Below are 26,666 nucleotides of genomic sequence, written 5' to 3' on the forward strand. Positions count from 1 at the left end.
TGCAATTTTTAGCCCTGCAGCCCAAGCAATGTGAGACAGAGTCAGCTGGCCTAGATTCTGGGACTCAGTGCCACGGGTTTTCTATCGCAATGTAGACATACCCTCACAGTTTGGCAATAACTTAATGTAACTTTTAATAATTTAATCCCATATCAGAATTGCACTAGAAAGTCTTAGGATAACTTTAATACTTCAATTTTGCTTTGTAACCATAGGATCTTATTCTTTGGTCCTTACCTCTCAATAATATAAAGGAGACCCTGCATAATGCAATTAACTCCCTTGTTTAGCATTATGTAAAACTCCCATTCTGCCGTGTTACAGTAGAGCACAAGCCTAGTAAAAAGGGTGGAGATAGGGTAAAAATAGGTGTTACTAATTTACCAATTTATTTGTAGGCATAAGAGGGGTGGTGGGAGTGGTACAGTGGTTCATTGAACTCAGGTAAGTTAGGCTGCCTCAGAATTAGGCAGCTCGCTCATTTCCTCATGGAATGAGAGGCATTAAACTTGCCCTACTCTAAGAAAGCTCTCTGAATTCTAAAGTGCCACGCTTTTTAAAAACAAGCTCTCTTTGTCAGATGTGTAAATACTATCATTTTCATTTAGAGTCAACTGCCAGGGCAAAAACTGAGGCTGGGTTTATGGCTTTTATGGAAATTTAACTCTAAATGAGTAACTGTGAACCTGTAAGTCCTAAAATGTTTTTTCTCTTAAAATTCCTCAACATGATCAAAGGGAAAAAGACACAGTGTCAAGAGCTGGGAAGTAGCTCCCTTTTCTGTGGACAAATGGAAAATCCTATTGAGGGAATATTGCAGCATGGACCTGATCCAAAGCCCACTGAAGTCAATGAGCCATATGGCTTCTTGCATAGCTGCAGCTGCACATCTAGAGACTGGAAGAAAGCTGCTTGAGACAGTAGTCCAACTGGAAGCATTTTAGATTGGGGCACATTTCACTGCAGAACTCAAATATGGCTATCAGAAAACACTACCTATACTTAGAGAGAGTCAAAGAGTAACCCCAAGAGAGTATTTTACTCAGGTCAGATACAAAAGCTATGCAGTAGTATTAGTCTCTAGGATAGTTTTAAAAATGAATGAAGCAGATTAAAGAATTAGGCAAAGATACTTTAATGACAAAACATGCTGAGTTATAATTAATGAAGTTAAGGGGTTAAAAACCAGGTTTAAACGGTGGCAAGCGAATACATGTTTTTATTTATTTATATTTTTGCAAGCATATGTGAAATATAGCCTCGGCCCAGACAGTACTGTTTTGCTACTTCAGTGTTGGGATTTCTAAAAACTATCCTCGTGTACTTGATGACCCCATTAGAAGCCTCACAAGATGTTTGGAGGCAGAAATTGCCATTTTAGTACAGGAGATTTTGGAATCTAGAGTTTAGCATGCTTTGGAAGGATCACACAATCCTGCAGCTCGTCATTTAAGTATTTCTGCTTTCAAGGTCCTGATCATGCTTCCATTGAAGTCAATGGCAAAACTCTTATGATTTCAGTGGAACATGAATGACCTCAAGAAATTAAATTTATGCTACTCTTTAGAGATATGAAGATACAGATCAATGGACAGAACTAACAGAGAAGTCGGTGTTTTCCTCTCCCCAGATTTTAGATTGTGGAGTCAGGTTCTGATCACAATTAAATGGATATAAATCCAGAATAATGTCATTGGTGTCAATGGAGTTATTCCAGATTTACACTGGTGTAACTAAGGTCAAAATCTGACCTTCCCCTTTTAAAATACTAAGATCGAAATCCATTGTAGAAGCCATTCTGTACCCAGGCATTTTAAGTGAAAAAAGAATATAATCTGCATGCTGAGGCCCAGATCTTCATCTGAGAGCGCACAGCACAGTGCTGGGCAGAGGGGTGTTTTCCGAATCCTAGGACAACAGTGTGCTAATTAGAGCAGCCTGAAAGCTGCTGTAAATTATCCCATCTGCCAATGGCCTCAGGGGGCCATTACAGTAGCTGGGGATTGCTGGGACTCTGGTCAACACCAACCACATCCCCTTTACTACTGGACACTGCAGCCAGAGGGGAAGAGTCACTATGTTGACTCTACACCACTTGGTGATCCTCCTGTGGCCAGCTATGGTACCTTTAGAACTGCTATGTGCAGGGGATGTGGCTTAAAGCAGCCATAGCACAAGAGAGAATCTGACTTTGTGGCTTCAGTGTGTAGATATTCCAAAGTAAACGCTACCAGCATGCAACCATGTAAATATTAATGATCTCCAGCCGACCCTTTATCTCGGCAATAGAAAATTCAGTACATGATGTATAATTTTTCTTTTTGGTCTGAAGGCAAACTCTTAATTTATATCTTTGTAATTTTACTGTTGCTATGGATATCTTTATATTCTGCTGGTGCAAAAGTTTTAATAGCCTTGACCATAATTAATAATTCAGGTCAGTACATTTTTCTTAAAGTCTTAGACATTTTTCTTTTCATTTAGTGACAAGTGTAAGTATTGAAGTGTATTGCTCTTGTCTGTGAAGAGCAGTTAGCCCAATTAACCATTGTGCTGAATAAACCTGGTAATAAAGAGGAAAGAAAAGTTTGATTTGGTTTGTTTACACTCTGTTTGCCCTTTTTATTTCACAGAATCAAGCAAAGAGCAGTTTGCCTACACAAATATTGCTGAAGAGATTGTAAAACTATTCAAGAAACAAATAGAACATGACAAAAAAGAGATGATTTTTGAAGTTTTGGCTCCTCTGGCAGAAAATGGTGAGAAGTTGATCATCTTTTATTGTCGTACAGTAATTTTCATTTTTTCCTTATTTGTACACCAGCTTTTCAAAAATAGCCAACTTGTCAGTAATTATTTCATACTTTACCTTGCTCAGCAATTTAACCTTTTCTGTGGAAGCCATATTAATTGAGACATCTGATAGCAATTGGAGATGAAGAGTAATGTGAATATTGCCTAGCAGCCTAAGCATACAACTGGGTGTCACCAATTCCTGGGACATGGTCCCATCTTTAACATCAACTCCTTCTATGTCTTTCTTGCCTCAGTTTTTCTGTATTTCAAACTGGAAAATTAATACCAACTTTTGTATGTTACAGGGCTTTATGAGGATTATTAGGTTTGTGAAATGATTTGAATATAAATTTTTTCCTATAGTGGATTTATAAGTATTTCAATGTATAATTACATTTGATCGAATATAGTATTATTGCCATACTTATTTTAATTATTTGATAAAATTATAAATATCATGTTCTAGTTACTATTAAATAACGATTTAAATTGTGGCACTTTTTCAGGGTGTCACCCTCTTTACTTTACTCTTGGCCCTCTGCTTTAAACACCATCTTTTGGTTCAGGAGGTTTGGATGAGACTCCTTTGGGAGCCTGTTATTGTCACCCCTTCAGTTAGCTGAAAGGATTTTCCTAAACAACATAAGAGACTCCATTTCCCCCTCAAGGGCTACATGACCTTCTTTCATAGTTGTGTAATCCTTGAGGAATGAAAGAACAGGACTGATAACCAAACCCAGCTCTCCTAGATCATTACAACACAAGTAGGTGATTTCTTTTTCTTTTTTTTTTCTTTTTTTTTTTTTTTAAACAACTGACATTTTGGTCATATTTATTTTGAAAATTTTCTTGTATAAGGATATTTAAATTGTAAAGCCAAAGATCAGGGCTGTCCATGAGATACAAGGTCTGGAGATGGCAGTGTAATAGTTTAATCATAGAAAGTATAAAAATGTAGGACTGCAAAAGACCTTTGAGAGGTTATCTAGTCCAGTCCCCTGTGCTGAGGCAAGACCAAGTGTATCTAGACTGTCACTGGCAGGTGTTTGTTTAACCTGTGCTTAAAACCTCCAATGATGGATTCCACAACCTCCTGGGAAGCCTATTGCAGTGTTTAACTATCCATATAGTTAGAAAGTTTTTCCTAAAATCTAATCTAAATCTTTCTTGTCCTACCTCCAGTGAACTATAATTAATCACCATGGTCTTTATAACAGCTATTAACACATTTGAAGACTTATCAGTTCCCCCCCTCAGTCTTCTTTTAGCAAGACTATCAGTTTTTTTTAACTTTTCCTCATAGGTCAGGTTTTTGAACATTTTATCATTTTTGTTTCTCTCCTCTGCAATTTCTTCAGTTTGTCCACATCTTTCCTAAAGTGTGGCGCCTAGAACTGGACACAGTACGCCAGCTGAGGCCTCACCAGTGCCGAGTAGAATGAAACAATTATTTCCCATGCCTTAATACACCCCAGAATGATATTAGCCTTTTTAGTAATTGCATCACATTATTCATTCATATTCACTTTGTGATCTACTATCACTCTCTTATCCTTTTCAGCAGTACTACTGCCTACCAGTTATTCCCCATTTTGTAGTTGTGCATTTGATGGTTTCTTCCTACGCGTATATGTTGCACTTGTCTTTATTGAATTTCATCTTGTTGAATTTGTTAAGGCCATTTTGAATTCTAATGCTGTCCTCCAAAGTTCTTACAACCTCTCCCAGTTTGAAATCATCTGCAGATTTTATAAGGTTGTTTTAGTCCATTATCCACATCATTAATGGAAATATTGAATAGTACCAGACCCAAAACAGACCCCTCTGGGACCTCACTAGTATGTTCCCCCAATTTGACAGCAAACCATCCATAACTACTCCTTGAATATGGTCTTTCAACCAGTTTTGAACCCACTTTATAGTAATTTAATCTAGATCACATTTCCCTAGTTTGCTTGTGAGAATGGCACTGGGACTGTGTCAAAAACTTTACTGAACTATCACATCTACAGCTCCCCCCCAAACACACACACCCCATCCAGTAGGCCAGTAACCCTATTGAAGAAAATTAGGTTGGTTTGACAAGAATTGTTCTGTATAAATCCATATTGGGTATTATTTATTAGCACCTATTATCCTCTAGATGCTTACAAATTGATTGCTTAGTAACTTGTTCCAGTATCTTTTCAGGTATCAAAATTAAGCTGACTAGTCTATAATTCCTGGGGTCGTCTTTTTTTTTTTTTTTTTTTTTTTTAAAGATGGGTACGGTGTTTGCCCTTCTCCACTCCCCCGGGATCTCACCCATCCTCCAGCAGTTCTAAAACAGAATCTTTAACAAACAGTTCTGAGATGGCTTCGGCCCATTCCTTAAGTTCTATAGGGTGCATTTCATCAGCCATGCAGACTTGAATACTTATCTAAATATTCTTTAACGTGTTGTTTTCCTATTTTGGCTTGTGTTCTTTCCCCCTTGTAGTTAATATTCATTATGTTAATACATTAGTCTCAGGGGAGACTTGAGTTCAAATTCTGTTTTGGTTGTAAATGCAAAAGAGTTGTTCAGGATCAGCTTACTCCCTTCTGAACATGCCTGCATCCCTAGGAAAATTCAGCACAATTTGTATGATTTAACATCTATGCTTGAGTGGAGCCTAGGGATGAGGTATCAGGTGGAGTAGGTGAGGACCGAGCTGTGCGGCAGATCTGTGTTTGGAGGATCACTCAGTACCTGCCCACTGCATGCATAACTCTAGCCAGTGCTACTATTCATGAGTGCCAAATGTATGCCCCCACACACTTCTTGTTTTGAAAGGAAAAAAATCTTAAGAGAATCCTGTGCTCTTTTCCATGTTTGGGGACAACTTCTTTCCCAGATTACACGCTGTGCCACCCTGTTTACTAGTGGGTTTCACAGGATGTAAATCAAAGCAAAATTTGGGTCTTTATTTTCCAAACATTAAGAAATGTGTATTTTTGCCAGAGACTGTCTTTTGTTACAAGCAATGGTTGACTTTTTTTTTTTTTTTTTTTTTTTTTTTTTTGCCTTTTTCAGTCTGACAGCAGAATTTGGTCTGCTGTTTTCATAAGTTATATCTGTAATGCAGATACTTGAGTTTTTGTTCAAAGGCTGTGTTTTGCAGTCACAGTAAGACAGAGCGGGCTCTGTGCTATTGAAAATAACATCCCTTCATGCAGGTGAGGAGGTAGTGTGCTCAGCATTTATGCCCCTCACTGTTAATTGAAGACACACTGATGTCTGTCACAACAGTGAGTCTGCCATCCTTGTATTGCTCAGCCACATCTAAATGTGGTGGTGGGTAGTATGTCAGCGAGCTGAAACATTTAAATTAAGTACAGGCACAGTCAGTCCATTTATTGAAAGGCCCTGTGCAGTGGTTTCCAATTCTAATCACAACACACCTGCAACCTAGTAGTCTGTATCCACGGAAACGCCCTACTTTTTAAAGTAGCTCAGTACAAAAGTACCAATTTTTAAAACACTCCCAGCTGAACATTCCTAGGCCTGTCTCAAAGTTCACGTGAAGGTCAGTAGCTCTGCTGGAAACATTGAATTTTCACTCATGCAGCAAAACCTAGTGACTGAAATAGAAGCATTACATGGGGAGAGTCAGACCACTGATTCTTCAAGATAGGTGAAGCTGGCAGCTCCAGTCACCACCCTATGCCACAGTCCATTTCCAAATCTCATGAAAAGCAACCTCCAAAATCCCCAGAGCTTTAAAAAGACCTAAAACAATGGGCCAAGGTCATCATTGGTGTAACTTGTGATCTCAATTATTTATTTATTAATGTTCAGAATTTTCTATGGCACCAATGACTATTTTCTGAGCACCACACAAACACTAACTGAAATATCCTCACAACACTTGTGAGACAGGAAAGTACTTGTTACCCCGTTTTACCCATGGGAATGGAGAGTGACTGACTTCCCTGAGGTCACATTAGGAAGACTTGTAGAGCTAGGAGCAGACCCAAGATGCCACTTCAATGCCTTAACAAGATCATCCTTCCTCTCCGTTAAGCCTCATTGATTTCAATAAGAGAGCAGAATTCAGCCTAGTAATTTCTGCAAAAAGAACAGGAGTATTTGTGGCACCTTGGAGACTAACAAATTTATTAGAGCATAAGCTTTTGAAGTGTTCTGCGTGGACTCCTCCTGAAGGTCAAAACAACAGACTAGACTTCTACGTAGATTGCTTCCGTCGACATGCACAGGCTGAAATTGTGGAAAATCAGCATCACTTGCCCCATAACCTCAGCCGTGCTGAACACAACACCATCAACAGCCTCAGCCGACGAAGTGAGCTGTAGCTCGCAAAAGCTGATGCTCAAATAAATTTTAGGTGCCACAAGTCCTCCTTTTCTTTTTGAGGAACAACTCTGACATCATAATCAAAAAGGCTGACAAAGGAGGTGCTGTTGTCATCATGAATAAGTTGGAATATGAACAAGAGGCTGCTAGGCAGCTCTCGAACTCCACATTCTACAGAGCCATTATCCTCTGATCGCACTGATGGTTTCCAAAAGAAACTACACCATCTGCTCAAGAAACTCCCCGAAAAAGCACAGGAACAGATTTGTGCAGAACATGCCTAGAACCCTGATCCGGGGTATTCTATCTGCTACCCAAGATCCATAAACCTGGAAATCCTGGACGCCCCATCATCTCAGGCATTGGCACCCTGACAGCAGGACTGTCTGGCTATGTAGACTCCCTCCTCAGGCCCTACGTTACCAGCACTCCCAGCTATCTTCGAGACACCATTGACTTCCTGAGGAAACTACAGTCCATTGGTGATCTTCCTGAAAACACCATCCTGGCCACTATGGAATTAGAAGCCCTCTACACCAACATTCCATACACAGATGGGCTACAAGCCGCCAGGAACAGTCTCCCCGATAATGTCACGGCAAACCTGGTGGCTGACCTTTGTGACTTTGTCCTCACCCACAACTGTTTCACATTTGGGGACAACGTATACCTTCAAATCAGCGGCATTGCAATGGGTACCCGCATGGCCCCACAGTAATGCTAACATTTTTATGGCTGACTTAGAACAACACTTCCTTAGCTCTTGTCCCCCACCGCCCCTACTCTACTTGCGCTACATTGATGACATCTTCATCATCTGGACCCATGGAAAAGAAGCCCTTGAGGAATTCCACCGTGATTTCAACAATTTCCATCCCACCATCAACTTCAGCCTAGACCAGTCCACACAAGCGGTCCATTTCCTGGACCACTACCATGCTAATAAGCGATGGTCACATAAACACCACCCTATAACGGAAACCTACTGACCACTATACTTACCTACATGCCTCCAGCTTCCATCCAGGCCATGCCACACGATCCATTGTCTACAGCCACGCTCTAAGATACAACCGCATTTGCTCCAATCCCTCAGACAGAGACACACACCTACAAGATCTCTATTAAGCATTCTTAAAACTACAATACCCACCTGCTGAAGTGAAGAAACAGATTGACAGAGCCAGAAGAGTACCCAGAAGTCACCTACTACAGGACAGACCCAACAAAGAAAATAACAGAACGCCACTAGCCATCAACTTCAGCCCCCAAATAAAACCTCTCCAGTGCATCATCAAAGATTTACAACCAATCCTCACTCTCACAGATCTTGGGAGACAGACCAGTCCTTGTTTACAGACAGCCCCCCAACCTGAAGCAAATACTCTTCAGCAACCACACAACAAAACCACTAACCCAGGAACCTATCCTTGCAACAAAGCCCAATGCCAACTCTGTCCACATATTTATTCAAGTGACACCATCATAGGACCTAATCACATTAGTCACGCCATCAGGGGCTCATTCACCTGCACATCTGTCAATGTGATATATGCCTTCTACCAGCAGTGCCCCCTGCCATGTATATTGGCCAAACCGGACGGTCTCTACACAAAAGAATAAATGGACACAAATCTGACATCAGGAATCATAACATTCAAAAACCAGTAGGAGAACACTTCAGCCTCTCAGGCAACTCGGTAAAAGATTTACTGGTGGCAATTTTGGAAGAGAAAAGCTTCAAAAACAGACTCCAATGAGAAACTGCTGAGCTTGAATTAATATGCAAACTAGATACCATTAACCTGGGTTTGAATTGAGACTGGGAATGGCTGGGTCATTACATATATTGAATCTATTTCCCTAAGTTAAGTATCCTTACACCTTCTTGTCAACTGTCTAAATGGGCCATCTTGATTATCACTACAAAAGTTTTTTCCTCCTGCTGATAATAGCTCATCTTAACTAATTAACCTCTTACAGTTTGTATGGAAACTTCCAAGTGTGTGTGTGTGTGTGTGTATATATCTTCTTACTATATGTTCCATTCTATGCATCTGATGAGGTGGGCTGTAGCCCACGAAAGCTTATGCTCTAATAAATTTGTTAGTCTCTAAGGTGCCACAAGTACTCCTGTTCTTTTTGCAGATACAGACTAACATGGCTGCTACTCAAACTAGTAATTTCTGATTATCCATGAGCAAGGAACAAAACTCCCTCCCAATTCAACTACCAGAAGTTGGCCTTGGCCCTGCTCTTGCTGCAGTGAAATACCCTTAAATGTAATAGGCAAAATCCTGGCTCCACCAAAGTCAATGAGAGTTTTGCCATTGACTACAGTGGAGCCAGGATTTCACCCTGTGTTTTTATATATATATATATATATATATATATATATATATATATATACACGCACGCGCGCGCGCACACACACACACACACACACAACTCCCATTAAAGTCAGTGGGGTTTCTGCATGTGAAAGACAAGAACAGAGCCTCAGAGCCGCACGTTTTGTTCTGAAATTTTAGCACTGAAACTTGCTGTCCAAGGCCTATGGGAAACCTAATGCAGCACAACCTGTGTGATTCTGCCCCCTGAGGTGGGAGGTCAGCATGCAAGGATCCTCCACAGGGGATTCATACCCTGGAAAATCATGGTATACAGTTCCAAGGGGGCTCCAGGGCAAATGTGATGAGGTGATTTGAGGGCAAGCCAGAGCAACAGCAGAGCTGGTGGATCTGTGACTACATAGATCTGCTGAGCCAAGTATACTTCCTGTTAGGGGGTGAAGGCAGTCACAGCAGCTTGAGCACTGCAACCCTGAGTCTGGAGAAGTAGCCCAGTGGGATTCCTTCTTCTGCAGACATCCCCGCACACAGCCCTGGATTCTGACACAGAGACAAAAGCAAGCAAATTCCAAAGTAAGAGGTTTAACCACAGCTCACTCTGTTATGCCTGGCTATGGGAAGGGATCTCAGTATATTTTAATAATTATTATTTATTATTTATATTGCAATAGCATCTAGGAGCCCCAATCATAGACCAGGATCCGACCGTGCGAGGTGCTGCCCCAAAGAGCTTACTTACACTCACGTATGGAGTACTGTATACAGTGTAAGACGGGACCTGAGGAGAGTGCCATGAGCAGGACTGCCAGCTTCCTCACTTTTCCTGGATGACACTCAGAAAGCTACATTTTACTGAGTCTCTTCCCTTCTTTGTCAGTCAGGACGTCTTCAGAATTTTCAAATATCTTCAAGCTCTTTTCATAAAGAGAGATTATGCCTTGGAATCTGCGCCCAAACAAGGGAGTAAGAACTCCCCTTACACTCCTACATGGTCTGCTCAGACCTTGGGTCTGGGTACATAGGAGTGAGCTGCATGCCTACTTACTCCCCACCCATGGAGAAGGTGCACAGGAAGCAGGTGAAATTAGCTAGACTGCACTGCTGAGCTGACCTGTGGTATTGGCTAGTGGCAAACTACTGTTCCCTGGAGTGCAAGGAGGAACATGGGGCATAGCTGTAATTCAGGTGTCTTCAAGTCTCAAAGCCTACTGATGCAATGTAGACACCACCCTTTACTTACAACTGTGCCTAAAAGCCACAAATCTAGCCTTTACATAGTAAATGCTTGGGGGCAGGGACAGACTGCAGTGTTACCTAGTGTTTGGCACAACAGCCTGGCCTTTGGGTGTGACTCTAACATAAATATTAACTAATCATAGAACAGAATAGTAGACGATTGCTAGAGAAAGATATGACGATGCCTTGCAGAGCAAGCATCCCTTGAAAATACAGTTGGTTGACCACATCGAACCAAATAAATCTTTTAGAGTGTGGCCGCGAGTTATTTACATAGTATTGATTTAATTGTCTTATTTATCATTCAGTATTTGTCTGTGGTTGGTGTGAAATGCAAGGGGCATCTGCCACTGCTTTTCAAGTGTTTTTCACATCTCCAGATGAATTCAGTCTTTTATTAAAGCACTTCATATTTTTCTTTCTTACAAATTATCATGTTGTTGAGAATACGGGCAGCAACATTATTATCTACCTATAAGGCAGAGCAGAAACTGCTTTTGGGCACTGGGATCCCAGCTCTGTTCTCAGTTATATGAGTGCCACTAATTTGGCATCAGTAGAGTCTTTCTGATGTAACAAAAACAGAATTTGGCCCTGGCAATTAATGTAACTTGAAACAAGAAAATCTATAGTGTTTAGTCCTTTCAAGATCAGATTATTTTTACTATGGCTGAGACAGATGCTAAAGTAGGTGATAGATGGAAGTCTGCTCCCCTTACTCCCTATTTATGCAATATAGCTTCTCTCTCTCTCTCTGTGTGTGTGTGTGTGTGTGTGTGTGTGTGTGTGAGAGAGAGAGAGAGAGAGAGAGAGAGAGACCGTACTTCTATCACGATCATGACTATTGTATTTGTGATATTTTTTAGATATCATTAAACTGCAGCTGGTTGAAGCAGGCCTGGTTGAGTGTCTACTTGAGATTGTCCAGAAGACTGTAGACAGTGACAAAGAGGATGACATAGCTGAGCTTAAAACAGCCTCTGATCTTATGGTTTTACTACTACTCGGAGGTGAGTACAGTATCTTAGTATATTTTGCAAAGCAGAACAGGGTACCTATGTCACATTTTACAGTTTAATGTTACTTTTAATATATAAAACACATTTTTACAATTATTTTAAGGACTTGCTAGTTAGTTATTCAGTGGGCTAGATTTTGTACTCTTACACCACTGTAAATCTAGAGTAATTCTAGTGAAGTCAATAGAGTTACACAGATATAACAGAGGGAAGAATTTGAACTAACATTTCTTTTGCGTGTTGATTTTCTACACTTTTTGCCTCAAGATGAATCCATGCAAAAGTTATTTGAAGGAGGAAAAGGCAGCGTCTTCCAAAGGGTGCTTTCATGGATTCCTTCCAATAACCATCAGCTACAGCTTGCAGGAGCACTGGCTATTGCAAATTTTGCAAGAAATGGTAAGAATATGCTATCACAGCTTATGTTTACCTGTTTGCACCCTTTCAATGTGCTGTTTCTATATAGCTATGAATCAAGCCTGTGTTATGGTGGGATTTTTATAATTTGGTTTAGGATAGCATCGGTAGTTTTGAACACCTTTTCAGGATTTCTGAAAGATGTGTTAACCCTGCTTTTAGAATTCTGTTTTTTCGACATTGAAGATTCAGACACATTACTAAAAAATCATTATCATTTTTTTAGGAATTTTTCAACTCTAGTAAATCCTACCTCAATCAGCACTTTTCAAATATATATTTGTATTATGCTATTGGAGTTTTCAATTTTTACCTTCTTCTCTATTTCCCATTCCTTTACTGTAAATGCGTAATTGTTCCTGTAATTGAAGTTGATAATGGTGGTCCGATGCTACACTTTACCTGAACTGTAAAATTTGGAAGAGGGGGAAATTACACTTTCGTACTGAGAAGCTCTTGTACCCATTTAAGATTTATTGTGAGCATACAAGCAACTCATCTTGTCTTGTGCAGATGGAAACTGCATCCATATGGTGGATAATGGGATAGTTCAAAAGCTGATGGATCTACTAGACAGACATGTGGAAGATGGAAATGTAACTGTGCAGCATGCAGCACTGAGTGCACTCAGAAACCTGGCTATTCCTGGTAAGGATTACGTCGCACTGCTAATCTCTCAGGGTGAATTCCGGCTCCCACTGCAAAGCCCAGGGGAAACAATGTGCGGGATGACATTGTCCCCAGCCAACCTGGAGGCAGGCCAGGGAGCATCTGTGCAGCTAGGCCACGGCCATTTCTACATCTTTTGGGAGGGTTTGGTGGCCAGGTCACAGACCCACTGCCTATGTTTCTGCCACTGTTGTCCCACAATACATCCACCCTGCACTCCACGGAGAGAGGGGCTGTGCTGTCTGGCTCTGCAATATGCAGGAGGCTGTGGAGACCTCAGTGTCACTTCCCTTTGCTCTGCAACAGTTCTGCATCATTTTGGGCTTTCTCTGGCTAATGAGGGATCCTACCTAGGATTTCCATCTTAGCAGAGATTGCTGTTCACTTCTCCAATATACCATATCTTGCTGTAATTTCTCAGAGCTTTGATAAACCACAGATGTTAGCGTTAGAGAAGGCTTATCAGGACATTTGATCCATTAGGATTAGTTAATGTTTGTAATCGTCTTTGAAGGTAGTGGGCCAGCCAAGTCCTAAATATGAGGTTAGAACATGTAGGGATAAAGTGAGACAGGCTAAAAGTCGAGTAGAGTTGGACCTTGCAAAGGGAATTAAAACCAATAGTAAAAGGTTCTATAGCCATATAAATAAGAAGAAAACTAAGAAAGAAGAAGTGGGGCCACTAAACACTGAGGATGGAGTGGAGGTTAAAGATAATCTAGGCATGGCCCCATATCTAAACAAATACTTTGCTTCAGTCTTTAATAAGGCTAAAGAGGATCTTAGGGATAATGGTAGCATGACGAATGGGAATGAGGATATGGAGGTAGATACTACCATATCTGAGGTAGAAACGAAACTCAAACAGCTTAATGGGACTAAGTCGGGGGGCCCAGATAATCTTCATCCAAGAATATTAAAGGAATTGGCACCTGAAATTGCAAGCCCATTATCAAGAATTTTTAATGAATCTGTAAACTCCGGAGTTGTACCGAATGATTGGAGAATTGCTAATATAGTTCCTATTTTTAAGAAAGGAAAAAAAAGTGATCCGGGTAACTACAGGCCAGTTAGACATCTGTAGTATGCAAGGTCCTGGAAAAAATTTTGAAGGAGAAATTAGTTAAGGACATTGAAGTCAATGGTAAATGGGACAAAATACAACATGGTTTTACAAAAGGTAGATCGTGCCAAACCAACTTGATCTCCTTCTTTGAGAAAGTAACAGATTTTTTAGATAAAGGAAACGCAGTGGATCTAATTTACCTAGATTTCAGTAAGGCGTTTGATACCGTGCCATATGGGGAATTATTAGTTAAATTGGAGAAGATGGGGATCAATATGAACATCAAAAGGTGGGTAAGGAATTGGTTAAAGGGGAGACTACAACGGGTCCTACGGAAAGGCGAACTGTCAGGCTGGAGGGAGGTTACCAGTGGAGTTCCTCAGGGATCAGGTTTGGGACCAATTTTATTTAATCTTTTTATTACTGACCTTGGCACAAAAAGTGGGAGTGTGCTCATAAAGTTTGCAGATGATACAAAGCTGGGAGGTATTGCCAATTCAGAGAAGGATCGGGATATTATACAGGAGGATCTGGATGACCTTGTAAACTGGAGTAATAGTAATAGGATGAAATTGAATAGTGAGAAATGTAAGGTTATGCATTTAGGGATTAATAACAAGAGTTTTAGTTATAAGCTGGGGACGCATCAATTAGAAGTAACGGAAGAGGAGAAGGACCTTGGAGTGTTGGTTGATCATAGGATGACTATGAGCCGCCAATGTAATATGGCTGTGAAAACAGCTAATGCGGTTTTGGGATGCAACAGGAGAGGTTTCAGAGTAGCAGCCGTGTTAGTCTGTATTCGCAAAAAGAAAAGCAGTACTTGTGGCACCTTAGAGACTAACAAGTAATGCATCTGATGAAGTGAGCTGTAGCTCACGAAAGCTTATGCTCTAATAAATTTGTTAGTCTTTAAGGTGCCACAAGTACTGCTTTTCTTCTAACAGGAGAGGTATTTCCAGTAGGGATAAGGAGGTTTTAGTACCGTTGTACAAGGCACTAGTGAGACCTCACCTGGAATACTGTGTGCAGGTCTGGTCTCCCATGTTTAAAAAGGATGAATTCAAACTGGAGCAGGTACAGAGAAGGGCTACTAGGATGATCCGAGGAATGGAAAACTTGCTTATGAAAGGAAACGTAAGGAGCTTGGCTTGTTTAGCCTAACCAAAAGAAGGTTGAGGGGAGATAAGATTGCTCTCTATAAATATATCAGAGGGATAAATACAGGAGAGGGAGAGGAATTATTTAAACTCAGCACCAATGTGGACACAAGAACAAATGGGTATAAACTGGCCACCAGGAAGTTTAGACTTGAAATTTGACGAAGGTTTCTAACCATCAGAGGAGTGAAGTTTTGGAATAGCCTTCCAAGGGAAGCAGTGGGGGCAAAAGATCTATCTGGCTTTAAGATTCTACTCGATAAGTTTATGGAGGAGATGGTATGATGGGATAATGTGATTTTGGTAATTAATTGATCTTTAAATATTCAGGGTAAATAGGACTAATCCCCTGAGATGGGATATTAGATAGATGGGATCTGAGTTACCCAGGAAAGAATTTTCTGTAGTATCTGGCTGGTGAATCTTGCCCATATGCTCAGGGTTTAGCTGATCACCATATTTGGGGTCGGGAAGGAATTTTCCTCCAGGGCAGATTGGAAGAGGCCCTGGAGGTTTTTCGCCTTCCTCTGTAGCATGGGGCACGGGTCACTTAAGGGAGGATTCTCTGCTCCTTGAAGTCTTTAAACCACGATTTGAGGACTTCAATAGCTCAGACGTAAGTGAGGTTTTTCATAGGAGTGGTTGGGTGAGATTCTGTGGCCTGCGTTGTGCAGGAGGTCGGACTAGATGATCAGAATGGTCCCTTCTGACCTTAGTATCTATGAATCTATTTTGTCATTTTTAATCATGTGTGTCAATTTTTGTTCACTTGAACATAAAACATGAATATTCACATAAAAGCCAAAGGAAATATATAATGTTTATATATAAAACCTATACTTTCCAATGACCTGAGCCAAAAATCATTCTCTTTATTCAGTTTACTCTTTTTACTGCATACATTTAATTTTAGAAAATACTAACTTTCTGAGACTGAACATGAATACCTACTAAATTCGCATGCCTTTAAAAATGCTAGAGAACCATCTCCTGCTCACCTTATCCAGTCGAGTTGTCCCACCGACTTCAGTGGGCCAGCCTCCCATGAATATGTGCAGGATTGGTCTCAAACCAATATATAGAACCTTGGGAACCAAGGAATATCTGCCACAGCAGGGTACTTCCTCTTAAGTACTATTTAGAATATGAACTAATGTATCACTTTCATTAAGCATAGTATGGGGCAAACCCTGTCGCCTCCTCACCCCTTGTGGAGAGCCTTATGGAGGTGGAATCTGTGTAGTTTCACCACATGGGATGAGAGAGGATTTAGGAGGCTGCACAAGGAATGCTCACTCCCTGCAGGATATCCCACACTGGTGTTTGCACAGTGTACTGGGGCAGGGCAAGAGTTTCCCCCCCACTAACCTGATCCTTCAGTATACGGCGTCTACTCCAAACCTTTAGGGGGGAATTGTCTCTCCAGAAGGTCTCTACTCCTGCTCTCGTACTCATTGTCCATGTAGAGGACTCTGGCATTCAGCTGAGATACTCAGGCTGAGCACTGGAAATTAGATTTATGCATAAGAACAAAACATTCAAATTCACATTGTGTCTAGGTAACCATAAAATAATGTATATAAAGTGTGTGTGGTGTTTGTGTGTGCGTGTGTGCATGCTCACAATGTATACATTAGTATGCTATTTTTTGGTGTGCATAGAAAAACTGCTCCTGAATGTCTTGGAAATGACAGTCTCCATCTAGTTTAAGTACATCATCAAAAATGATTTGTGAGATAATTTCTGTTCTTTATTCGTGTAGTTGTAAATAAGGCTAAGATGCTATCAGCTGGCGTTGCAGAAGCAGTACTTAAATTTCTCAGATCGGAGATGCCCCCAGTTCAATTCAAGCTGCTGGGAACGTTAAGAATGTTAATAGATGCACAAGGTAAAAATTAGCAGTTCTTTATGTTCTGTGATCCTCTCTCTGGTATAATCTGTTAAGGCTCTTCTAGAAGAAAAATAGGGTTTTTTTTTGTTTTTTGTTTTTACTTTTTCTCAAGTCTTAGCACAATGAGAGAAATATGATCGTAACACCCATTGTTTCATGTTCTCTATGTATACAAATCTCCCCACTGTATTTTCCACTGAATGCATCCGATGAAGTGAGCTGTAGCTCACAAAAGCTTATGCTCAAATAAATTTGTTAGTCTCTAAGGTGCCACAAGTACTCCTCTTATTTTTATGAACTGATTTAAAAATTCTGGATTGACTACCATGGACAATGGGAACATGTTTCAGACACTTATTTACTTTTCTATTTCAGCATTCTTCTAAACTGGCACATTATGAATATGGATCTAACTGCAGGTGTTTTGATCTCATGTTGTGCTACTCAGTTCCCACTTTTCTGTACTTTATCTTAAATGGGCTGATCCATTTAATAATTGATAAATTGCCATTTCAAACTGAATAAATGTCATGTAATTTGCAGCTATCACATAGTGGCTAGAACTATCATAAATAAAGTGGCAAACCACAGAAGGCTATAAAGAGTCTCTATGACTCTTTGGTGTTTTCTTTAAATTCCAAGCATCTTTTTAAATTGCTATATCAAATAGCTTCCACCAACCCTCCGCCATAGTTTGTAAATACTAGCTCTTGTAAAATTCACAAGGGTTTGTAAGTACAGTAGATGTCTGGTTTCCATTTTTGAATATTTACATCCTTTTACCTAATAGCAATGGATGATATAGTGGTATATTTATGAGTATACCACAGCAAATCTGTAACTAAAGTATAGGACAGCCTTACTAAACTGTACAATGGTAAACTACAATTGTGCCCCGAGTGTGGACTTGCTGGTTTGCTCCTCGCTGCAGCACAGATTGGCAAGCTCTGGAAATTAGGTCATTAAGAAGGACATCAAACTACTTTGTGAATCAATGGGACAGTGCTACATCACCTCTGAACCCAACCGTGGTACTCAGTACCATCCTGAGACAGGACAAGGGCACATAACTTGCTTCCCCATCTCTCTTCTAGCTGGCTCCTGCTCCCACTGATGTTGTTGGGGGACTAGGTTGTCCACTGTTCCCCAGGCCTTGTTAAAGGCTGCCATCTAGTTTCTTCACTCCTGCAGAGATGAACAAAACATGGAAGCCATTAGACCAGTGCCATCCTCCTTTCAGAGGCAGCCCCACTTCCTCTGTACTTGTGTGTCCTGAGAACAGGCATCGAGGTGACAGCGGTGAAGGTAAAGATGGCTATCCTGTTCTGTGCTGAGGGGAGATAGGACAGCTGCCAGTTCTGTTGCTCCTTTTTTTCCTTCCAGTGAAGGAGGGGCATGGCCCTATCATCTTCAGAACAGAGCCAGTGGTACCACCTTTATTTTCACTTGTTCCCCTCGAAGGAGTGATGCAGCACTCTACATATTGAGAATATCAAATAGGAGAGGAGAGGCTATATTATCTTTGTATATGGCATTTGTGTCACCACTACTGGAATACTGTGTCCAGTTCTAGTGTCTATGTTTCAAGAAGAATGTTGAAAAATTGGAGTGGGTGCAGAGAAGAGCCACAAGAATGATTAAGGGATGGGAAAAATGCCTTAGAGAGAGATTCCAGGAGCTCAATCTATTGAACTTGGCAGTGAAAAGGTTAAAGGGTGACTTGATCAGAGTCTGTAAGTGGAACAGAAATCTGATGATAGAGGATTTTAGACAACAACATCCAATGGCTGGAATTTGAAGCTATGCAACTTCAGATTGGAAATAAAGGTGCATATTTTTAACAGTGAGAGAAATTAGCCATTGGAACAACTTACCGATGATTGTGGTGAATTCACAGTCATTGGAAATTTTTAAATCAAGATTGGATGTTTTGCTAAAGAGATCTGCTCTAGTTCAGTCACAGCTATTGGATTTGAAGAAAGAATTAATTTAGGAAAGTCCTAGGGCCTGTTTAATGCAGGAGGTCAGCTAAATGATCACAATGGTCCTTCTGGCCTTAAAAATCTATAGATCTATGAATTGGCTTACTGGGAATGTGTCACCTTTTTTGTCTCTAGTATTCGATAATCCATAAACTGCAATGGTCAAAATATTTCAAATTTTAAAGTTTCATCCAGAAAAAAAGTGTCCCAGGACAATATGTTGTGAAATTTTTTCTGCAATTCACTCCCATCCCGATTTTTTACCAATTTTGCTCACTAATGCAAACTGGGACTTTCCCTCTATTAGCACAGAGTAACAAGATTCTTGTTTATGATTTTTCTTCCTCTTAGAAACTTTCATGCATATATTTCTGACACATGCTGAAAAATGACAACCTTGTTTTATTTTGGCTTGTATCATATGCAGCAGAAGCTGCTGAACAGCTGGGAAAGAATGTGAAATTGGTTGAACGGTTGGTGGAATGGTGTGAAGCCAAGGACCATGCAGGTGTGATGGGGGAGTCAAACAGACTGCTTTCTGCACTTATACGACATAGCAAATCAAAAGTAAGTTACTGGTGGAAAAAATTCAGTTCATGTGGAGAGTCTTTAAAAGAAAGTCATGCCATGCTCTATTTTCAGTTTAGAATACAGGCCTTGACCCCCTGCAATGAGATCTGCGTGAATGGAGTCTGTGCCTGTTGGGAGCCCCAGTTACACCAAGGAGAGTCCACCCAAGCAAATTAGCTTGCAGAAATTATGGCCATATTTTGTAATGGGACTGGATGTCTCAGAAGATTGACAAATGGAGACTGACAGTCTCCGAGTCATCTATATGAATCCCATTTGGACCCATGTTGATTTAAAAGTCCCCTTCTGATGAGTGTTTGAAATAAGCCAGTGGCTTGTCTCCAGTTTCTATTGGACAGGCATTAAGCAGCTTTGTTGGTATTCTCGGAAGAAAGGCCAAAGATTGATTGGACATGGAGACTTACTTGTCATCTCCTAGAAATGATCCATCTCGTTAGGATTGAGCCATGTTGGTAGGAAAGAGTGACAAGGAAATTGTATGACTAATTCCTGTGCTGTATCTCTAGCTTGTAACAACATGGGACTTCTGGCTCCTGGAGAATTCATAGCCTGTCAATCAGACATTAGCACCAAGTTGAATATAAATGCCATTTATTTGATTAAAAAACTATTTGTTTTATAAATAAGAAGCCTGTTAAAGGGACACTATCTAGGTTAGTAGGCCCAAAGTTTGACCTACATATATTTATACTGTAACTTATAAATGTCAGTGGGGTAAATTTTGCTCTGAATTACACTAGTGTAAATCCATAGTAACTCCATTCACTATCAATGACTTTACTCCAGATTTACACCTGCGTAAAGGAGATAAAGAATCGCGGCCCGTTTTTATATAAAGTGTTTCAGTGCTATTCTTGATCAGTTTCAAGCTTTCAATGAGTTGTTCAATTATAAACATTTTCTTACAAAGGTATCCTTGTGTATACTCAAGGTATAAAGATAATACTAGCTGTCTGTCAATGCACTTCTAATACACTCCTCACCATGTTAGCTACACTACACAGAGTTTATACAAATACATGAAAGATCAGAACCTGCACTCCTTGCTTAGCTGTGTAGTCATATTGGACCAAAGAAAGCTCTGGGATTAGCAGGTGTGACTCCTGTTGCCAGGGCCAGCTCCAGGCACCAGCAAAGGAAGCAGGTGTCTGGGGCGGCCAATAGAAAGGGGCAGCACTGTGTGTTTTATTGGGGAAGCACATCAGGGTCTTCGGTGGGTCCTTCATTCCCTCTCTTCCTCTTCGGCGGCAGCTCAGTTGCTTTTTTTTTTTTTTTCCCCCCTCCGCTGCTTTGGGCGGCAAAAAAGCTGGAGCCAGCCCTGCCTGTTGCAACCACTGAGAGTAGTTCCTCCTTATGCCAGGCCTATATTTTACCCATTGATTCAGTGTGGTTACTTGTATAAGTATGCAGTGCAGGATCAAGCCCGATATTGGGAAATGCTATTTGAGAAATATGTTCACAAGTTAAGAATGACCTGATTCACGAACCGCACTGCAAAGCAGAAACAGATGCGCATTGTGGGCCTGATCCTGCATGATGCTGAGATTACTCAGCTCCCATTTAAGTCAGTGGGATCTGTGGGTAGTTACCCCTTTACACGGTCAGTTCCTATTCAAGGGGTATTCTCATATTTCTCCTGCCCATCATATGGCTTGTATTCAGCCTCTAAAATTAGTCAGTATTAATTTTTCCCAGAATTCTGAATACCTTTTTTTCCTCACAGTCCGCAAGTAATATGTGCATTTGGAGAATTCAGCTGCTATTTTAAGAAACCATGGGAGCAGAGATGTGAGTTTTTACAAGTCTGTGGCAGGGTGACTGCATTCAAAAATGTAAAGCAAAGATACAAACACTGGCACGGAACAGCTAATGTTTGTATTAAACACAGAATTTAGCAAAAATCACTCAGTGCAGAAGAATCTCTGAGCTTTTAGAGGCTCAAAGACTGCCCTTCAACACAGTGGAAAAATGAGTTTACTCTTTTTTAATTTTATACTTGCACTGCCCTCTAGGTTTGGTTGTTGGCATAGCTGCATGGCTCTTTACTGTACTTTCATTAATATTTTAAATTCATGCACCTAAAAAAGATAAGATGACATTTTCAAAAGTGCCTCCGTGACTTAGATGTTTAGGCCCCACTGACTTTCAAAGAGACTTAGACATCTGAGTTACTTTTGAAAATGGGACTTGGGCTCAAAGCCACTTAAGCCCTTCTGTAGAAAATTATAGAGAGAGGTTCTTTGTCTCAATCCCCAGTGACTTCAGCAGAAGCTTTGCAGGAGGTCCTCAGCACTTAGTAGAGAGGAGTCTAATGGCAAGTAAAAGAAAGATAACCATTTTTACATATGTATGTGCATTAGGTAATTCAAAATTAAGTGAAGAGCTTTTTGGCTGTGAATTTCTTAGGCAGTAAGCTCAGAGACTAACCTAGTCCCAAGTGTTTCCATTCAGTTGTTGTTTTGAGAAATGTGAAGCTTCAGCATGATTATCTGAAGACATTTCGAGGTTCCAAGCTTATGCTTGCATTTTTTGTTTCCTTGTGCACAAAATCTGATGGCAATAATCTATGCAAGCACTGGAACATAAATCATTCTAAGCACGTGGCTCAGTTTGTGGTTTTTGGTTTGTCGCTGCAGTTAGAAAGGGGAGCATAGAAGGATATATTTTATTGCATCTCCTTGTCGTTGCATTTCACTTTAATCATCTTACTCAAAGGACTGAAGTGACAAATCAAATTTTCATTTAAAAGGCAGGCCACATTTTCAAACTTCGGTGCTTAAGATGCACCTGTGAAACAAAAATGCATTTGCCTGTGCAACTACCCTGCAGCATACACAGTTACCTGATTTTGGGGCACATGTTTTGCAGATGCGACTTGCACTCAGAAGTGAGAACTGCCACACAATGTAGTATCTCATGTAAACAGCTTCTTTCCTCCCCTTACTCTCATTTGTAACGACATCGCAGAAGCTTGAAAGTAAATTGATTGATGTTAGCTCCAGGAGAAGCACTTAACAATGTGAGGTTTGTAGGTCCTATGAAAAAGGCTAGTTAAAAAAAAATAACCAAAAATAAATAAAGAACTCAGAGGCCTTCATCCATCATTTTATTACAAATACAAGTAAAATTTTGGACCTAAAAACATTGACAGAGTCTTTTAAATGTCTATGATAAACTACTCCAAGAGCATTTAATCCAGTTAAGATTTTTGTTTCCTAGGTCTTGGGCAACAGGAAAAGTATTTTTTTCTGGTTTTAGAACAAAAAGTAATACATCTGTATTTTGTAACCTTTGTTCCTTATGGTCTCATGTTTATTACCAGTTTTGAGAACATTATTCACTTCCTGCCGATGTACTTTGTTTTTCACATTTTCCTAGTCTACAATTTCCATTATTAAATAAATTGGAATACAGAACAACCTCCCTTCTCTAAAGGTCTTGAGGGTCATCCCGAAATCCAAGGACAAGAGGCATTCTGGATGATGGGGGATTGAAAACCAAGCTTACAAAGAGTCGTTCTGGGTCTCCATACTCAGAGCATAGCAACGGGATGCTGGACAGCTTCTAACAGGCTGCATGCGGGGGTTTCAACACTACAGGATAATGAGAAGAAAGCTAGTTGTCTTTGCAGATTGGCTGATTTTAAATGGGGCTCAGGGTTAGCTGGAGGGCAGTCCCTTTTAGAGCAAATTGGTCTACAAAACACGACAGCAATGTCATCCAGTATAACCTGGAAGAGGGGTAAGGAACAGACTTAACCAAATATTGCTTAATTCAAACTTTTGGTTAACCCAACAATTACATAATTTAACCAGATGTGTGTGATAATATGTTTACATACTATACCAGTGGCTCTCAACCTTTCCAGACTACTGTACCCCTTTCAGGAGTCGGATTTGTCTTGCATACCCGCAAGTTTCACCTCATTTAAAAACTACTTGCTTACAAAATCAGGCATAAAAATACAAAAGTGGCACAGGAGACACTTACTGAAAAATTGCTCACTTTCTCATTTTAACTATATAATTATAAAATAAATCAACTGGAATATAAATATTTCAGTGTGTAGTATATAGAGCAGTATAAGCAAGTCATTGTCTGTATGAAATTTTAGTTTGTACTGACTTTGTTAGTGCTTTTTATATAGCCTGTTTTAAAACTAGGTAAATATCTAGATGAGTTGATGTACCCCTTGGAAGACCTCTGTGTACCCTTCGTTGAGAACCACTGGCCTGTAGGTACACACACACACACGTATACGTGTGTGTGTGTGTATTATGTAACTGTACATACATGTACTTACAGCATACATCACAACTAAATGATTTAATTCTGTTAATGTGTAATGCAAACTTTTTTCAGTCCTGTTATTTTTATTTATTTTAGGATGTAATTAGGACCATTGTTCAGAGCGGTGGCATCAAGCATTTAGCTACCATGGCAACTAGTGAACATGTAATAATGCAAAACGAAGCTCTTGTCGCTTTGGCACTAATAGCAGCGTTAGAATTAGGTGAGTATCCTGATGGTTAGCTCTTCTTCTTTTCCCTTTAGTCTGTGCTCAACAGAGGCTCAGGGGCTGGAAAATCCAAGTAGAAGTGAGTTCCGTGGGTAGAGTTGTATGGGATCCTGCAGAAATCTACCAGTTTGACACTATATTTGCTGTCATGAGCATGGGAATCTATGTTAACATATCCACATATAGGCAAAAACGGGGTTGCACAGATCAAGTTTGCCTTGCAGAATCTTTATTACAGGTGATGATGTGTGAACGAGAAAGGCCCAAGAATGACTTTCAGATCCTAATGACAGGTTTCCAAATGCATCCGATGAAGTGAGCTGTAGCTCACGAAAGCTTATGCGCAAATAAATTTGTTAGTCTCTAAGGTGCCACAAGTACTCCTTTTCTTTTTTCAGATCCTAGATAGAGTTAGCAATGACTTAATAGTTAGAAAAATCATCTTTTTACATGATAACAATGCTGTGGAGACTCAGAGATGATAAGCATGGGACCCCAGGATGTCATATTTATAATTACATTTCAGCCTGGAGACACCATCAACCATGTGATTTAAAAAAATTGTTCTAGCCTAGTCAGGAGGCTAATCTAGTAAAAGGTTTTCAATAGGACCTGGTTCTGGCTACACTTGAATGTAGACATCCTAAACCAGTTTAGTGAGAACTGCTAAGATAAGACATTGACTAGCTGCTGATGCAGTCATGGGGAAGCTAGTGAAATGGTGGGTACTGCTCAGATAATGGCTATTACTGGTTTTGTTAAATTTCTCAGCAACAAAAATAGATTTTTTGATAATATCAATATAAAAATCATGCATTTTTAAATTCCGTGTCCTGTGTTGCTAGCACCTTAAAGTTTGCTAAAGTTGAAAGAATTTTAAAAAATGCATTTTCCTTTCCACCATTTATCCTGCTCGCTTGCTCTTTGTACTTCCCTCATCTTGGACAATAGAATTAGATGATTCAACATTACTTACTTTTGCGGTCAGTTTAATCTCTTGTTCTCATGTACTAGCAGAATGCTGTTGTGTTCTGCTTCCAAAACACTGCAAAAAAGCATTAGATATAAAAATAAATTTATCACATTGAAAGAGAAAATATTTTTATTCATTTTGGTCTTTTACTCCCTTCCCATTTGTCTTCAAACAATTACATTTTGGGCCTAAACTAAGTTGACGATGTCCCAATAAAACTTTGCCCAAATCACGTACTCCTTACTCAAGGCCTGATCCTACTAAGTATTGAGCACTCTCAATAGGTGCTGAGCGCCCTCAGTTCCTTTTGATTTAGAAGATCACACCCTCAGTATTCATTCCCACAAAAGTCTGGAAAGAATTTAGTCAATGTGAGTTTTGACTGAGGAAGGCTAGCAGGAGTTGGCTTCTCAGTATTTAGAATGCGGAGTGGATTTTCCATCAGGATTTTAGTTTAAATACAAAACTATTTCACAAGGACTTAACATTGTAACATTAAAAATACATATTTGTTTCATTTCATATCAGGCAACTCTTGAAGACTTCACAGCACCACTTTTACAGTGCAGGAGATAAATATTTCAGTACGTGGCCAAACATTGTGCATCAAAAATGACTAATATTCTTGGATTTACAACTTTCACTTATTTGTATTGCAGTCACTGCTGAGAAGGATCTTGAAAATGCTAAACTAGTCCAGATTCTACACAGACTGCTCTCAGATGAGAGGAGTGCTCCAGAAATCAAATACAACTCCATGGTGTTGATCTGTGCTCTTATGGGATCTGGTGAGTTTTTACAAGGTGCTGTTTTATTCTGCTCCTTGCTCTCCCCCCCACCCCCCCGCCACACCTTTAAAAACTAAACTTTTTTTTCAGCTTGGACGTTGGGCCTCTACTAGATACACTGGGCCTAATTCTCCACTCACACTAGTTGTACATGGACATAACTCCACTGACTACGGTGAAGTCCCTCCTAATTTATAGAGTTGAGAGAGAAGGAAATCAGCTCTACCATGTGTACAGAAGGCTGTATAACAACTCAATGCTGGACAATATTAGAGTATATTTTTTGCATAATAAGTAACATGTAATAGTAATAACTCAGTCTATAGCTCCTGCATGGTGCTGAGTTCTCCCTAATTTCCAGACTTCAGTGGGACCTCAGGGGCACTCAGCACTTTGGTATACCTGTGCCAATACACAAGCATATAGCAGGGAGTTTAGCATTTGCCTTTAACTCCATGTTTCCTATCATTTGCACACTTAGTTTTTCTTAACACTACAGTAAAGTTAGGGTTGGTTCTCCCCCCCCCGAGCAAGGAATCTCCTTATTTTTGTTTTAAACGAAAAAAAATTAAAAGAAAAAATGTAAAAACCAGACATGCTAGAAAATGGAAAAAGAAAATATAAAGAATAAATGGAAATGGGGGTGATAAAAGAAACAAGCGCTGCTAAAATGGTGCCTGCATGCCACCTCTTTGCTTGGGGTGAGGGGCATTCCTTCCCTGAGGAAAACCCTGTGCTCTATAGGCCTTAACTGCTTGTGCCAACTTTCTGAGACACTTTACTCTAGGGCACTGTGTAAAGATGAACAAAACCTGTTCTAACATCCCTTGTAAACAGGACACCTTTAAACATTCAGAACTTAAAAATGATTG

The 26,666-nt window shown here is 40.1% G+C and overlaps 2 protein-coding genes across 16 annotated transcripts in view; one reads left to right on the top strand and one right to left on the bottom strand.

The window, feature by feature from the left end:
• RAP1GDS1 (Rap1 GTPase-GDP dissociation stimulator 1) overlaps positions 1 to 26,666 on the top strand; it is a 171,251-nt gene that overhangs the window by 129,219 nt on the left and 15,366 nt on the right. For 9 of the 15 annotated variants that reach the window (XM_038400650.2, XM_038400657.2, XM_038400651.2 and 6 more), the window contains 8 exons: positions 2,634 to 2,759; positions 11,586 to 11,729; positions 12,006 to 12,137; positions 12,669 to 12,803; positions 16,813 to 16,938; positions 19,351 to 19,490; positions 23,901 to 24,027; positions 25,666 to 25,794. In XM_038400650.2, coding sequence (XP_038256578.1) covers positions 2,634 to 2,759; positions 11,586 to 11,729; positions 12,006 to 12,137; positions 12,669 to 12,803; positions 16,813 to 16,938; positions 19,351 to 19,490; positions 23,901 to 24,027; positions 25,666 to 25,794 — 1,059 coding nt within the window. Of the gene's footprint in view, positions 1 to 2,633; positions 2,760 to 11,585; positions 11,730 to 12,005; positions 12,138 to 12,668; positions 12,804 to 16,812; positions 16,939 to 19,350; positions 19,491 to 19,565; positions 19,703 to 23,900; positions 24,028 to 25,665; positions 25,795 to 25,884; positions 26,644 to 26,666 lie in introns of those variants that run through there. The other 6 variants (XM_038400658.2, XM_043513661.1, XM_043513663.1 and 3 more) reach the window with 4 other exon arrangements.
• Positions 25,004 to 26,666, bottom strand: part of TSPAN5 (tetraspanin 5) — a 137,636-nt gene continuing 135,973 nt past the window's right edge. The window contains exon 10 of the mRNA XM_038400669.2: positions 25,004 to 25,078. Within this exon, the coding sequence (XP_038256597.1) occupies positions 25,037 to 25,078 (42 nt within the window). The 3' untranslated portion in view covers positions 25,004 to 25,036. The remainder of the gene's footprint in view (positions 25,079 to 26,666) is intronic.

This window comes from Dermochelys coriacea, chromosome 4, assembly GCF_009764565.3.
Source record: "Dermochelys coriacea isolate rDerCor1 chromosome 4, rDerCor1.pri.v4, whole genome shotgun sequence".
Lineage (NCBI taxonomy): Eukaryota > Metazoa > Chordata > Testudines > Dermochelyidae > Dermochelys > Dermochelys coriacea.